General features: G+C 40.3%; 1 protein-coding gene across 1 annotated transcript in view; it reads right to left on the reverse strand.

Moving 5' to 3' along the window:
- Positions 1 to 13,006, reverse strand: part of LOC311432831 (chloride channel protein C-like) — a gene marked incomplete at its 5' end in the record, with an annotated part of 80,069 nt that overhangs the window by 62,474 nt on the left and 4,589 nt on the right. Inside the window, 5 exons of the mRNA XM_084511321.1 lie at positions 1,580 to 1,774; positions 5,162 to 5,405; positions 8,617 to 8,709; positions 10,288 to 10,463; positions 11,421 to 11,501. Of these exons, the coding sequence (XP_084367447.1) occupies positions 1,580 to 1,774; positions 5,162 to 5,405; positions 8,617 to 8,709; positions 10,288 to 10,463; positions 11,421 to 11,501 (789 nt within the window). The remainder of the gene's footprint in view (positions 1 to 1,579; positions 1,775 to 5,161; positions 5,406 to 8,616; positions 8,710 to 10,287; positions 10,464 to 11,420; positions 11,502 to 13,006) is intronic.

Genomic DNA, 13,006 nt, shown 5'->3' on the forward strand with positions numbered 1-13,006 from the left:
AAAGAAGCTCAGATTGCATCTCTGTGGTGCTAACAGAGAACCAAGCAAGCAGGAGGCTGCTCTGAGCTATGAGCAGGACTTGGCCAAGGAGGAGAAACTGGACTTCCATAGCGTGCACAGTATTCAAGGACTAAATGACATTTACTCTTTCAGACCTTACAGAGGGGAAAAAAAAGTGCAGCCTAGGGGAAACATACACATCTCTGTACCAATCTGCAGAGAAAATGAATCGCTACAGATTGCAGAAACTTGACCTCGGCTTGTGGTTATTCACACTTTTAGCTATAAAAGTTTCCCTTCTAGTATTTAAAATACTAAATGTTTTATATTAGTATTATCCAGGTAGCTAATGCAAGCCAAGCTACTGCTTTTCCCCAAAGTTTGTGTTCTGTCACCTCAGAGTAGATGCTGCTGAAGCATGTGTCTGGGCTGATGGGAGAAGAGTATCTATATGGTCACCTCATTGATAAACAATTCAACAACCTTCTCTCCAGAAGGGAAGGAAGTACAATAGTATATATAAAAGTCATACAATGCCAAATGGAAACTGCAAAGCCTAGAGGTGAAGTGACACCATCATGCCTTATATCACAATACCTGAGACTCCAGGCTAGCCTCCATCAGTGACAAATAGGGCTAACTCACCCCAGATACACAACTAGGTCCAGAAAGCTTGCTATACCTAGCCACATCTTTCAAACTCACTATAGCATTAATTATTCATGCATCTGTTCTTACAACAGACAGAGATCTCCATTGCTGCCTTAAGGCAAGAATACATATGACTGAGGTCTCAGATTGTTCTTTCCAATGCTGGCAGCTGAAAAGTTCTCCAGGTGCAGAGGGGTGGAGAAAGATGTCCACCTGGTTATGCTGCAGGGCATAGGAGCAAGCTAACTCTGTGGGGTAATGATAAGGCCAGCCATGAGCAAGGGAAAGTGGGGAAAAATGGATGAAACCTATTGTTTCAGCTCTCTATAGATCCCAAATAAGTGCAAAAACACCCTAGCGTGACTGGCAGATGTCACTTAGCTGAGCTAGTACCATCAGAGTAGAGCAGCAGCAGGAGATCAGGATGGTAAAATACTTCAAGTATTTAAAGAAAAAGAAAAAAAAAAGAAAAAAAAAAAAAAAGAAAAAAGAAAGGAAAGGAAAGGAAAGGAAAGGAAAGGAAAGGAAAGGAAAGGAAAGGAAAGGAAAGGAAAGGAAAGGAAAGGAAAGGAAAGGAAAGGAAAGGAAAGGAAAGGAAAGGAAAGGAAAGGAAAGGAAAGGAAAGGAAAGGAAAGGAAAGGAAAGGAAAAGAAAAGAAAAGAAAAGAAAAGAAAAGAAAAGAAAAGAAAAGAAAAGAAAAGAAAAGAAAAGAAAAGAAAAGATACCAAAAACAACCAACTTTCTTTTATACCTACCAACATTAGATACCTAAACATCCTCTGGAAATCTGTATGTTTATTCTACTCCATTGTACATTAGGTCAAGAACCAGAGGGCCAAATTCACTTTTGCATCCAACCAACTTATGATCTACCCTCATTAACCACTGTAAACATTATATAATCAAGAGAAAAGGATTATTTACTTACAAGGATGAGCATGGTTTCCAACAGCTTGCTTGTTTTTCTAACTGATGATTTTGGAATTGAATTAAAGAACCGCATACGCAATTTATTAATTTTTATATTTAGGGAAACAAAGAGAGCTCCCAAAAGACCTCCAAGCATTCCAAGTAGGATGGTTGGAATGAAGGCCAAGACGTGCATGTCCAGCAAGTTTTTAACCTGCATTGAAGAAGAAAATATGTTCTGAGCATCTTGCCAATGACATGACATATTGCACCCTCTCCTACAAAACCTGATACCACAAAGTAATTTCCACAGAAGAAATAAATCTTTCCTCCTGGTTTAAGGATTCAGCTAATTAATTTAAAGCTGATCTCACACGAGACAGTGTAGTGCTCTTGCAAACCTCACAGGAGTAGAGCTAGCAGGTAGATACTCTCATTGTCACATATAGCTCCGTTGGCCAGTTATTTTCATTCCTGAATAACTATAAAGGACTTGAACAAGTAATGTGGTAAATTAAGGTCAGAAGTATCCTCTTGGGTCCTTCTTTTCCCTAGGGAAAGTAATGAATCTAACAGAACCTTCAATGATGCATAGCTGTTAGCTCAAACACGCAGCACTTCAGGTTACATGCAAATAACATAACACATTGGTTTTAGTGAACACTTTGAGACACTCTGCTGGACCAGAGCTTTGCTCACAGTATCTCTATCTACCTCATAATTTGGGAAAGTTCATTTATTAAGTGTCAAGCTACTTCCACATGCATTACTGATAAGCTTTAAGTAAAACTGTAATTTGATGCTGATCTGGAACAACTCATGGAATACCAAATTACAAATGTAGAACATAATCTGACAGCTGGAATAGTAACTGAATTTTCTGCTTGATTCCTCAATAGGCAGAAAGGTTGAGAGCAACACCATGCTTTAATATAATCTTCCAGCAAACAAAAAGGTGTCAATAAGTCAATAGATTCGTAGAAATCTATTAAATGCTGTGAGAATATTATTTCCTTAGCTCAGGCTTAGAGTTACACAGCTTTTTGTCAAGATTATGATCTGGACAGAGTAAGAGATCATGAAACATTTAAAAAGCTAACTGGCAAAGAGCAGTAGTGGCACATGTTAAAGGCCAGAAAAATAAATAAATAAATAAAAACTACACTGGGATAATATTTGGGGTAGCGCATAGGAGAAACTGGTAGCCTTCCTTAAATTGCTTGAGCAAGGACACAATCCCTTCTCAAGTTATTTTTTTATTCCTCTTCTTATTCTTTTTCCTTAATCTTATTCTTGTTTCTCCTGCTAGAAATACCCTAGACTTTAAGAAATACACCAGGAGGCTGTTCTAAGCGCTGATGGTATCTCCTGAGAGGAAGAAGGCCAGGGTCAAAATCCAGTCAGGCCTGAAGAGTTGGTCCATTGGGTGCTGCAGACTGAGAAAACTGATACAGACAAGGCAGACACAAGAAACTCAACACCTGGAGACACACTCAGAGGAAGCCAGGAGTGACTTGCCCTATAATCAGAACTACAACAATCATATATGTCTGTTGTACATACTAACCATAACTTCAGCAACACTATTTTTTACCAATAGCTGCATCAAAATCCATCTTTTTCCAAGGGATTTAAATAGATCTAATGTTTAAGGTGTTGAAATTTAGAAGAAATAGCTCATTTGGAAGTAGGAAATTTGTTTTATTTCCTGCAGGATCCAAATATCTTCCAGCATATTCTACTTAATTCCAAACCTGCATGAAAGCTAAAAATGGACATGCAGGTTTTTACTGTTTTTTCTCCCTGCCTTTATTTTTCCTAAGGGAAAGATATACTGAGATGATTGTTTTAAAGCAATACACACACGTTACACTGCACATGTGTGGCAATAAAGGTAAAGTCAAGCCAGTGTTCTGCATTGTGGGAGTGAACAGCGGCAGAGTGTATTGCTTTTGTCAAAGTGCTAGCGACATGCTTTGGCCAGTCATCAAGAAAAATCTGTTACCTACAGAACAAGCTTCACCTTTATAAATAATCCAATGTTCTACATAAAAGTAAAGTGAAGCTTCCTGAAAATCTCAAGCTCTGGGGTACAATAAATTCCTCCTGTAACCTTTTCCTGAGTAGAAGGAAGCTAAAGAAAACAAATAGTTTTCTTGAGAAACAAAACCCACAAGCTTTCAACTCAGAGTTTATCCACTGTAAACTGTGTTGGTTAATGCCACAAAACATGAAAGAAGCAAAATTTCCCCTGAGCCCAGTGTTCAGTGAAATGAAAATATTTCTGGTTATCTGTACCAACTTGTGAGCCAAAAACTATTGAACCCTGACAGAAGCCATCTAGATAATAATTTTAGCTAGCTTTTTCTGCTAATGACACTAAAAGAAGACAGGAGACAGAATCCACTGCTCTTTTCTGAAAACAACCTGAAAGGAGTGTTGAAAGAGCGATGTTTATTGTAAAATAGCAACCAAAGTAATTCTGCTCTCCTCTGTGCATGCAGCTGTCCATTACACAATACTTTGGCTTCAGCAATAAAGCTGTCTTCAGCAGGCCTGACCTCTTCGTTGTCCATTTAATCTCACCTTTCTACCACAAATTTATGTCTTCTTGGTTGTGTCACTACAGTTGTTGGGAGCCTGCATGAAGAGTTGGTCCACAAAAAAGGATTTGGGTTAAAAACCAGTATCTTCTCCCATTGCCACAGCTGAATTTATGTTAAAGAAAGTATACCACAAATTCTTTTGCATGACATATGCAAAATCATGGTATTTATAGCAGGCAACATGCACACACACACACAAAAGAAGTTTCTTGTTTTTCAAATTATAATATGCCTACATGTGGAAAAATGTCATTATTTCTATTTTTTGTATTGCTAGAGCGATATAAAACAGAAGAAATTAAGAGACCAATTAAAGTGGTCGGGGAATAGGCTTAGGAAAAATTACTTAGTAGCAGAAAGTGCACTGGGATTCATGAGACCGGAGGTTTATTTTTACTTTTCTAATTGACCTTCAAGTCACATCATAATACAGAGAAAGATATTCAGGCACAAAGAAGTGAAGATCGTGATTCTCACACATCACTGCTGAATCACCTTACAACAAAGATGAGTGAGAAACATAATAAAAGCAACTGTTTTTAGGTGGACAGGAAGTAAAATTCAAAGAATAACGTTGTATCGTGCTGCAAGGAGCAAAGGCTGAAGGTGACCTTTGTTGTGCAATTAGGAACAGTGATCATATGCTTTTAAATGTTTAATCTGTAAGCACAAAGAAACAAGGCCATGGCACAGCAATGGCTGCAGCAACAAAGGAGAGCTCACGCCAGCTACAGGAGAAGACATTGAACATCTTGTACTACAATGTAAAACGTAATTCTCTGATTAAGTAGGTAACACAAAACATCTGTCTTGTAGCTAAGTGATTACCAGACTTAAAGCATGACGGGTCCCATATCCACTGATCTGGTAACTGCACATACACCATCCTTCTCCCTTCTCAGTCCCACTTCCCTGCTACTCCCCCAAAAATAATGTTGAGAGAAACAAGCCTAAAACTCTGCATCTATTTCCTCCCACATCCACACAGTACTTACCCAAAACAGAATTCTTTTCTCCGCTTCAAAAAATCCAAAATGACCTCTGTAAACAAACCCATAAAGAGAAGAGGACAGCAAATCCGTGGTGAAGGTAGCCATCAGGCAGCAAAAGAAGGTTTGCCAGGCCAGCCTGATGTTCCAGAAGGAAGACACTTCCTCTAGGGTGAACAACAGCCCACCAATGGGGGCACGAAATACTGAAGCTATCCCTGCACCTGCACCAGCCGTAATGAAACTGCGCCTGAAACAGGTAGAAGAGTCAAAATTTGATAATAGCAGAAAAAAAAAAAATAAATAAATAAAAGAAACAGAAGGTCTTCAAAAACATTTCTTCATGTCAAAGTTGTGTTTAAGGAGCTGAATTTGAAGAATTGATGGTTCATTTGGGGGTTATTATGGCACCTTTCATCTCCAAGATCTGAATACAGACTTAGTCTCAGATTTGATTCTTATGGCTCAAGTTATTGGGGCTACTTGGCAGCTTAGAAATACAGTGATTTTGATATACTGCCAAGTCCACAAGGGCTTGTGAAGAAAAAATGAACCCAATCATAACAGTGACCGAAGCACCCATAGAGTAGTAAAACCATTAAATAGTCCTCTGAGTTTTTATGGGATTTTGTCAGCAAGAATGGGGAAATGATGTTTCATTCACAGATCTCCTTTATACTGTAACTGTTGTCCTCTTTCTTGACCTTCAGCCTTGACAAAACTCCTCAATTCTAGAACATCGCATGAGGAATGCAGTGCCATGCCAGCAAGATGCTGAACTGGCACCTAGCCGTGTAATGCCAAGTAGAGGTATCATTTCATATACTAGAATCAGTACAGGCACAGAGGTGAAATATTGTAGGAAAAAAGGTAAGAAAGTCTGGAATTCACCAGAGAACAAAAGTACAGCCTGGAACCTCTGGTCTCAAGCAGTTCCTCAGTCTGTATATATCTGAGAAATCCACAGAGAACATATATGCTCTGTCTTCCTCCCATAAGGATGTGAAGCTCACATACACCCTGAGGAGCAACACATTTGTAAATTTGTGTTGCTGTAAACAGCACTATGAGCTCAAATAGCAAAGATCTGCACTGTCAGTCGCAGTAAAGACAAACAAATTAATAAATAAAAGAAAAATCATATAATCATTAAGGTTGGAAAAGACCTCCAAGATCATCTGGTCCAACCATCCCCCTACCACCAATGTCACCCAGTAAACCACGTCCTTAAGCAGACCATGTAAGCAGACCAGTAAACCATGTCCAACGTTCAAAAAAATATATAGGTAAAAAAAAGAATTATAGTGTTGTAAAGAAAGGCTTTAAGGCATGTATTACTATTCATTTCCTCACACACATCATCATTTTGTTTCCAGGGCCTATTTCATTATATGAAAACAACATCCTATATCATACATTTTTAAGAAAGGCTGTAGTGTGCGGAACAGCGGGAAGTATATAGAAAGAGTAAATAATATGGAAGAATTCTGCCTTGGAAAATTGCATTCAAATTTAGCACTTGTAAAGGAAACTGGGCTGATGCTGACACATATATTGCACAAATCACTAGTGCTCACCAGCTCATAAAATTTGCATTCTCTGGATATGCTAACTGAGACCCTCAGGGATGATTTGTACAAATGCTGGGTGTTAATTACTAACTGAGGTCAATGAGTATAGAAAATACTTGAGTATTTGAAGTATTAAAAATGTCAAGTTCTCAGCAAATAATGTGTGTGTATATATATATATATATATATATATGACCAGTCATCTGAAAACATGCACCCTTTATTAGTGTCCCTTCTGACTTTTCTGTGGTATCCAAAAATTTTATCAGTACAAAGATGGGTAGCAATAAAGATAATAGACAGAAAAAAATGGAAGATATTAGAAAGTGCATGTGTCAAAGCCTTTACAAGTTCCCTCTCCCCTAAGGACTGTGGAGGAGCCCACCATAAAGCTACAACTTCACATCTGGTATTTCCCTGTTTACAAAAGTGGAGTTAGACACTGCACGGATTGCATGGTTTTTTACTTATATGTTGTATCTGCAAAGTAACATTACTTTCAGCAGTAGGGAACTCCACAGATACTGCATGCCACAGTAAAAACTAGGGGAATTTTGCTTGGACATCTCCATGCTCCAGCCAGTTGTACATGCTCTGTGTCACATCAGTAGTATCAGTAAAGCCATTGGAGACCCCTCCAACCCTGAAGATCCTTTACATCTGATGGACAGAGGCCTTAGGATCCTTCAACATCCTCATGCTGGTTGAGTTACTGCTGGGCCAGTGGCAGTACTGGGAGAGGGTACTGAGCCTACTTAATAACTACAAAATATACTAGGGGAGTGGGATTCTTTCATTCTGATCTTTGCAAAGGAAGTGAGGTCTTTCTTAGACTGGAATTTTCCTCTGCTGCTCAGAAATAAACCTTTTTGTAAAGGGGACTTCCACACAACCTGTCTCTCCCAGGACAGTTCCTGCCTGCAAGTTAACACGTCTTTCTAATTACTCTGTAACTGTACCCTGCAGAGACAAACAAAAGTTCTCAGTGCTTCTCTTACCACAAGTGCTGACTCCTTTCATGAGTAACATTTTGCTGAGACCAGCACGTCTCAGATTTATTTAAATGACTGACCTTAAAAGCATAAAAGCAAAGGGGATTCCGTATTTTCCGTCTGTTATTTTTTGATTTACTTTCAAGCTACAGATAGTTCAGTGGCCATTCATACAAATTCTTTCACTTTGCTTTTCTTAGGAAATGAACACGCGAGTCTTTCTCTTTTTCTCACTTTAGAAAAATCAGTATTGCATGAACTTTTGTGTGCATGCTTTATATGACAACATGATAATAAATACCATCCAAAAAACATAAACTGGTTTGTAAATTCTTTTTACAAGAATTAATCAGGGAATTAATCTCATTAATTTCAGTAGAGCTGTTTACGAGAGAGGGCTAACCACAGCTACCTTGCAGACATACGCAACTAGAGAAGAGACAGATTTTAAAAGTGACCAAAAAAAAAAAAAAAAAAAAAAACTTTTTTAAACTAGAAAAACAAACCAAGGCTCCCCTAGTGCACACTGTGGAATCCCCATCATCTCCCATTTCCTGAGCTGACACCGTTAGTTGAGGATAAACCCCATGGCTAAAATTCTTGTGTTTTTCTCCCTTGTTTTACAGCTGAGAAGACAATGGAAAAAGGCCTTCAGTGTTAACACACTTTTTCCACAAGCGTTCAATAAAACCACTTGTGAAGGGTTGTTTTTATTAAACAAAGTGAGGTGTGGGTTTTTTTGCCACCCCAAAGTGACAAATGGCAGGAAGACCAAAAGACAGGATTACTCTTTGAGACACAAGGAGCCTGCTGGTGGCATGCCAGATACCCCTGGAGCACGGAGGACAGAGGGGGAGCCACAGAGACCCCCCCAGCTTGCACCCTGCACATCACTTACTTGTCAGCTGAATTCTGGAACCTGGTGAAGAATGGGAGGTGGATGCCAAGGGTGTCCGACTGCAGCTGGCTCAGGCCACAACCCAGGATAGCACTAAAAGTGATGTTGTATAATTGAGAGTGCTCCTCAGTAAATTATTCATAAATCAGCCATGGTTCAAGGCAGGGGAGGACAGAGCCTTAGCTGGCATGCAGCAGCAAAGGTAGACTGGCTTCAACAGATTTAAACAAGGAAAACGTTGAACATATCTTTTAAATATGCAAAGTCCTGTTGACATAAAGCAGGAGGCTATTGAAGACTTTCAGATTCTTAACTAGAGACTTAAATGGCTCTTTTGCAAGGAGTGTTGTGATGATTGACCACGAAATGCCTTTTGAAGAACTGCCTGTTAATGTCTGCCCAAGTGTGGTGACATGTCAGACTGTAGCCCATCATTTCAATCATCTGCCCCCAGGTTAATGACCGTGGCAGGCAAAACAGATCTGCTTCTGACAGAAGATATGTAAGGATTTAAATTATTACAGTGTGTTCCCAGGCAGCACTTCAAACTACAATTAAATGGAAAAAAGAGAAAACCAAATCCTTAGTGAAATGAAAAATCTATTCATTGTATAATCTTGGAAGACTTTTCTACAAGACTTAAATTAGGGGTCTTAACGAATCTCTCAGAGGCTTTTAGCAACTTACGTGTGTTTATGTTTAATAAAAATGGTAGAAGGTTCCAACTAAATTAAATTAAACTAGCTCTTAAGTCCTGTGTTTTGAAAAGGCATCACGTTAATACCGTGCTGACTTTCTTCATGGAAATATGATTCAGTTCTTTGGCTCATGCATCACTGTTACCAACCTAGCACAAAGGAAAAACATCACAGCTGCAGTCTCCAAGCTCCTGGAGACAAATGTCTGACAGCAAAGAAAACAAAAGAAACCTAAAGAGAGAGCTAACCCTTGGTACTTACTGACTGAAAGGTTTGTGGCTCCCTCTGACTAACCATGCTCTCCTCTTTTTGAAAATCTGAGTCATTCTCAAGGGTGCTGCACCTCCATACAGAGAGATAATAAATAAATAAAACCCCACAGAATAACAGCAAATGTGCAAGCGTGCTAGAGGGGAGAGGTTTGGTCGGGTCAGCAATGAGAACAAATCTCAACTATGAGTAAGTTCCAAAACCAAAAAGAATCAGAAATAAAAGAGCAAATTAACCAACAGCTGATCTGCACCATGTTATCAGAGATCAATTTTACCATCTCATTTGTGTGCAACCACTTGAGGCTGACTTTATTTTTACACTGGCTTTGCATAGGTAAAAGCCATTACACGAGGTGCAAGGCAGCCGGCCTTGCTCCAGGACAGGTTGCTTCCAGGAAGAAAACTGACGGCAGTTTTGTCCACCCAGTTTCCCCCTCTTGCCCAGCACATTGGAAGCAGGTGTCCAGATAACTGCTTGCTGAACCCTGCTGTGAGTTGCATTGAGGAACCCAGCCAATATTTAAAACACACAGTGAAAAAATGTTTTTCTTCGCTGTGTGGCTTGAATAGAGGGGACAGCACAACATCAGTTGTGCTAATGCAGTACAGGATGTTCTTTAAGCCAATGCTGCCACCAAGAAAGACATTGCAAAGCCATCCACGTTGACTGATAGCTTTAGCTCTGGTCTGGTATTTCTTACCCCAAATGGACCATGGGACCTTCTGGCCCACAGAAGAGCCCAGCTGCTACAGCCAGCACGCATGACACAAACGTCCCTAGGAAGGTCTTGATATTAAAAAGATGCTGAATAGAAGTGCCATTCAAATACCCAGTGATTTCTGGCAAGCCAGACGGTGAACCTGCTGGACAAAAGAACTGCAAAGGGAAAAAATAATAAGCAGAGTCAATGATCATATCCTGCCAGACACATCTATGGACACAGCTGTAAGTCCAGCTCTCACCTTGCTCTGATCACGAACAAATTTTCCCAGAATTAATAATGCATACATACATAAACCTCTGGCTACAGATGTTTAAAAACTTGTGTTCCCAACAGTGCTGCTATGCACGTACTTGGAGAAGGGAGAGAAGACACCCATGGAGCAGGGCCCACCACTGCTCCAGGTCCTGCTTCCCATGGCTGGAGCCTGCGTGCAGGTTACCTGAGGGGCGGGGGTGTACATGAGCCTGCAGCAGCCCTTCGGCCAGCTCAGGCTTTAGTTAGCTCCAACCTGGTCGGTTATCACCTGTATCACAGCAAACTCCCTTTTCCTACTGCTGCTGCTGGACTTTGGGGGAATCTCAGTAAAACTTCACTTTTTCTTTCACCTACACTGTTAATTGCCTTTCTATGATTAAATTGAGCACAGCAGGACAGTAAATGGCAGCAAGGCTCAATGCTCTAGGCGTTGCAGCCTCGTAAAAGTACTGATCTAGGCTGCAAGTGATACCCACACAGCGCAGCTAAAAGATCAGTCTAAAACCAACAGTAATTTTTATATGGCCTGACGGTCTTTGGCTCAGGCCCCTTCCAAACACCGAGTTCTCACAAGTTACACGAGTTGCCACTAGTATTTATTTTACAAACACCACACGCCAAGCATAAATTGCATGGCCGCCACCACGGATTTCACCCCAGACACTTTTATACAAGTTACGTGCTGGGGAATTCAGCATAGGCTGAAGGCCAAAAAAGGCCTCTCCAGTTGGGTTGTAAAAGAGATTTTTTTTAATAATTTTTTATTTAAATGCTGAATTAAACAGCATTTGGAAGAGCACGAGATGCGGGTTATTGCTGCATTGTGGGCCTGCTGCGTAAGAGACGACACTCACCAGCACTGAGCTCGAGGACACGAGGATCATGGCCAGCCCGGTGCCGAGCACACACACCCACGTCAGGTGGAAGTTGCCATCCTGTCCAGTTTACAAACAGGTCGTTACTTTGGCACCCATATACCAGCTATACAGCCTGTTTTTTAATCATCTTTTGTCCCACAGACTTCTGTGGATAGAATGTGTACCACAGGTAAAAACCAACCAACCAAAATAAATAAATAAACGAAACGAGCAGTGCAGCTTCTTTAAAAGGACTGGAGCGGCAGCAAGGTAAAGGCTGACCTTCAGAGTCAATTCCTGGTTTTTTTCCAGGATGTTTTCCCCATCTCTACCAACACTGCAAGGGATATGTTGTTACTTATCCAGGCCCATTGGGGGACAGAGGTGGAGTGAAGGGACCTTAAGAACATGCACTAGAAATCACTAAATGAAGCCTCCAGCAGATGTTTTCTCAAACAGAGGCTTCAAGGTCTTACATTGGCAAATATCTTCATGAATTTGCAGCTGTTACGAATAGACAGAATATATGTAAGCAAGCATTTTCATGCTCTATTTTAACCAAAAGCACATCTCCCATACTGCTCCTTCTCACTTTTAAAAGCCCGTTTCAGTCTCCCTGGATTTTGGGTTTGTTTGTTTGTCCTTGGGCTGACCGCAGCCACGCTGTCTCCAGAACTCCTCAGCTCCCACATGTTTTGCCTCCTTGCACAGTGCTCAGCTGTGATTCATTGTGTGTGTGCAGGTCAAACACACCCCTTGCATTTTGGAGGTCATGGTGTTACAGCCGGTCACCGCAGCCTTCCTGTCAGCATCTCGCACCAAGCCTTTTCGGAGCATATTGTGCAGCACAGACAAACAAGAAAGCAAACTGCACAAAAACGAGTTTTGCTTATCTTCAGATGAAGGAGTTGTATAGATGGGATGGTTTTCCAGGGCGGGAGCTAAATGTTTATATTGTTGTAAGAGCCTGTGAGAGCTTACCTGTTGTCCTTTGTTAATTTAATACAATAGGACAAACTTTGTAACACAACAGGACATTCTGTGTGCACAGCAGTTGTTGTGGTGCCCTGAAGATAAACTGTTGTTTCTATATATTATTTAGCTATACTTCAGTGCTTATATATACACACATATATATGCATATACATATATATCCATACACATACATAGATGCAGGTACGTATTCATCCAATGTTCATATATTTCATAAACATATGCTTAGTATGTATAAGAGAAACTCCAAGGAAATAAGATTTTAAGAGCCTTATAATATGCTTTCCAAATGGAAAACCTACACTTGTCTATTTCTTGGATATTCCTCCTGATACATTTATCTCTCATATATTCCATATTTTCAATGGAGTAAGTCTTCACCGGCATTTCTGCAAAGTGGTTGAGATCTGCCCTTCAGCAATTGGCAGCATTATTCTGTTGACAGTCTCCAAGGATGAAGAATCCGCAGGCTCTCTGGGCAACATGTCCCAGCACTTGACCTCAAAAGATTTAAAATCTTTTTCTTACGTTTAAGTGGAATTTCCTGTATTTTGCTTTATAGTCATTGATTCTCCTTGCTGAGCACCACT

Source organism: Aythya ferina (genome assembly GCF_964211825.1).
Source record: "Aythya ferina genome assembly, chromosome: 2".
NCBI classification, from domain to species: Eukaryota; Metazoa; Chordata; class Aves; order Anseriformes; family Anatidae; genus Aythya; species Aythya ferina.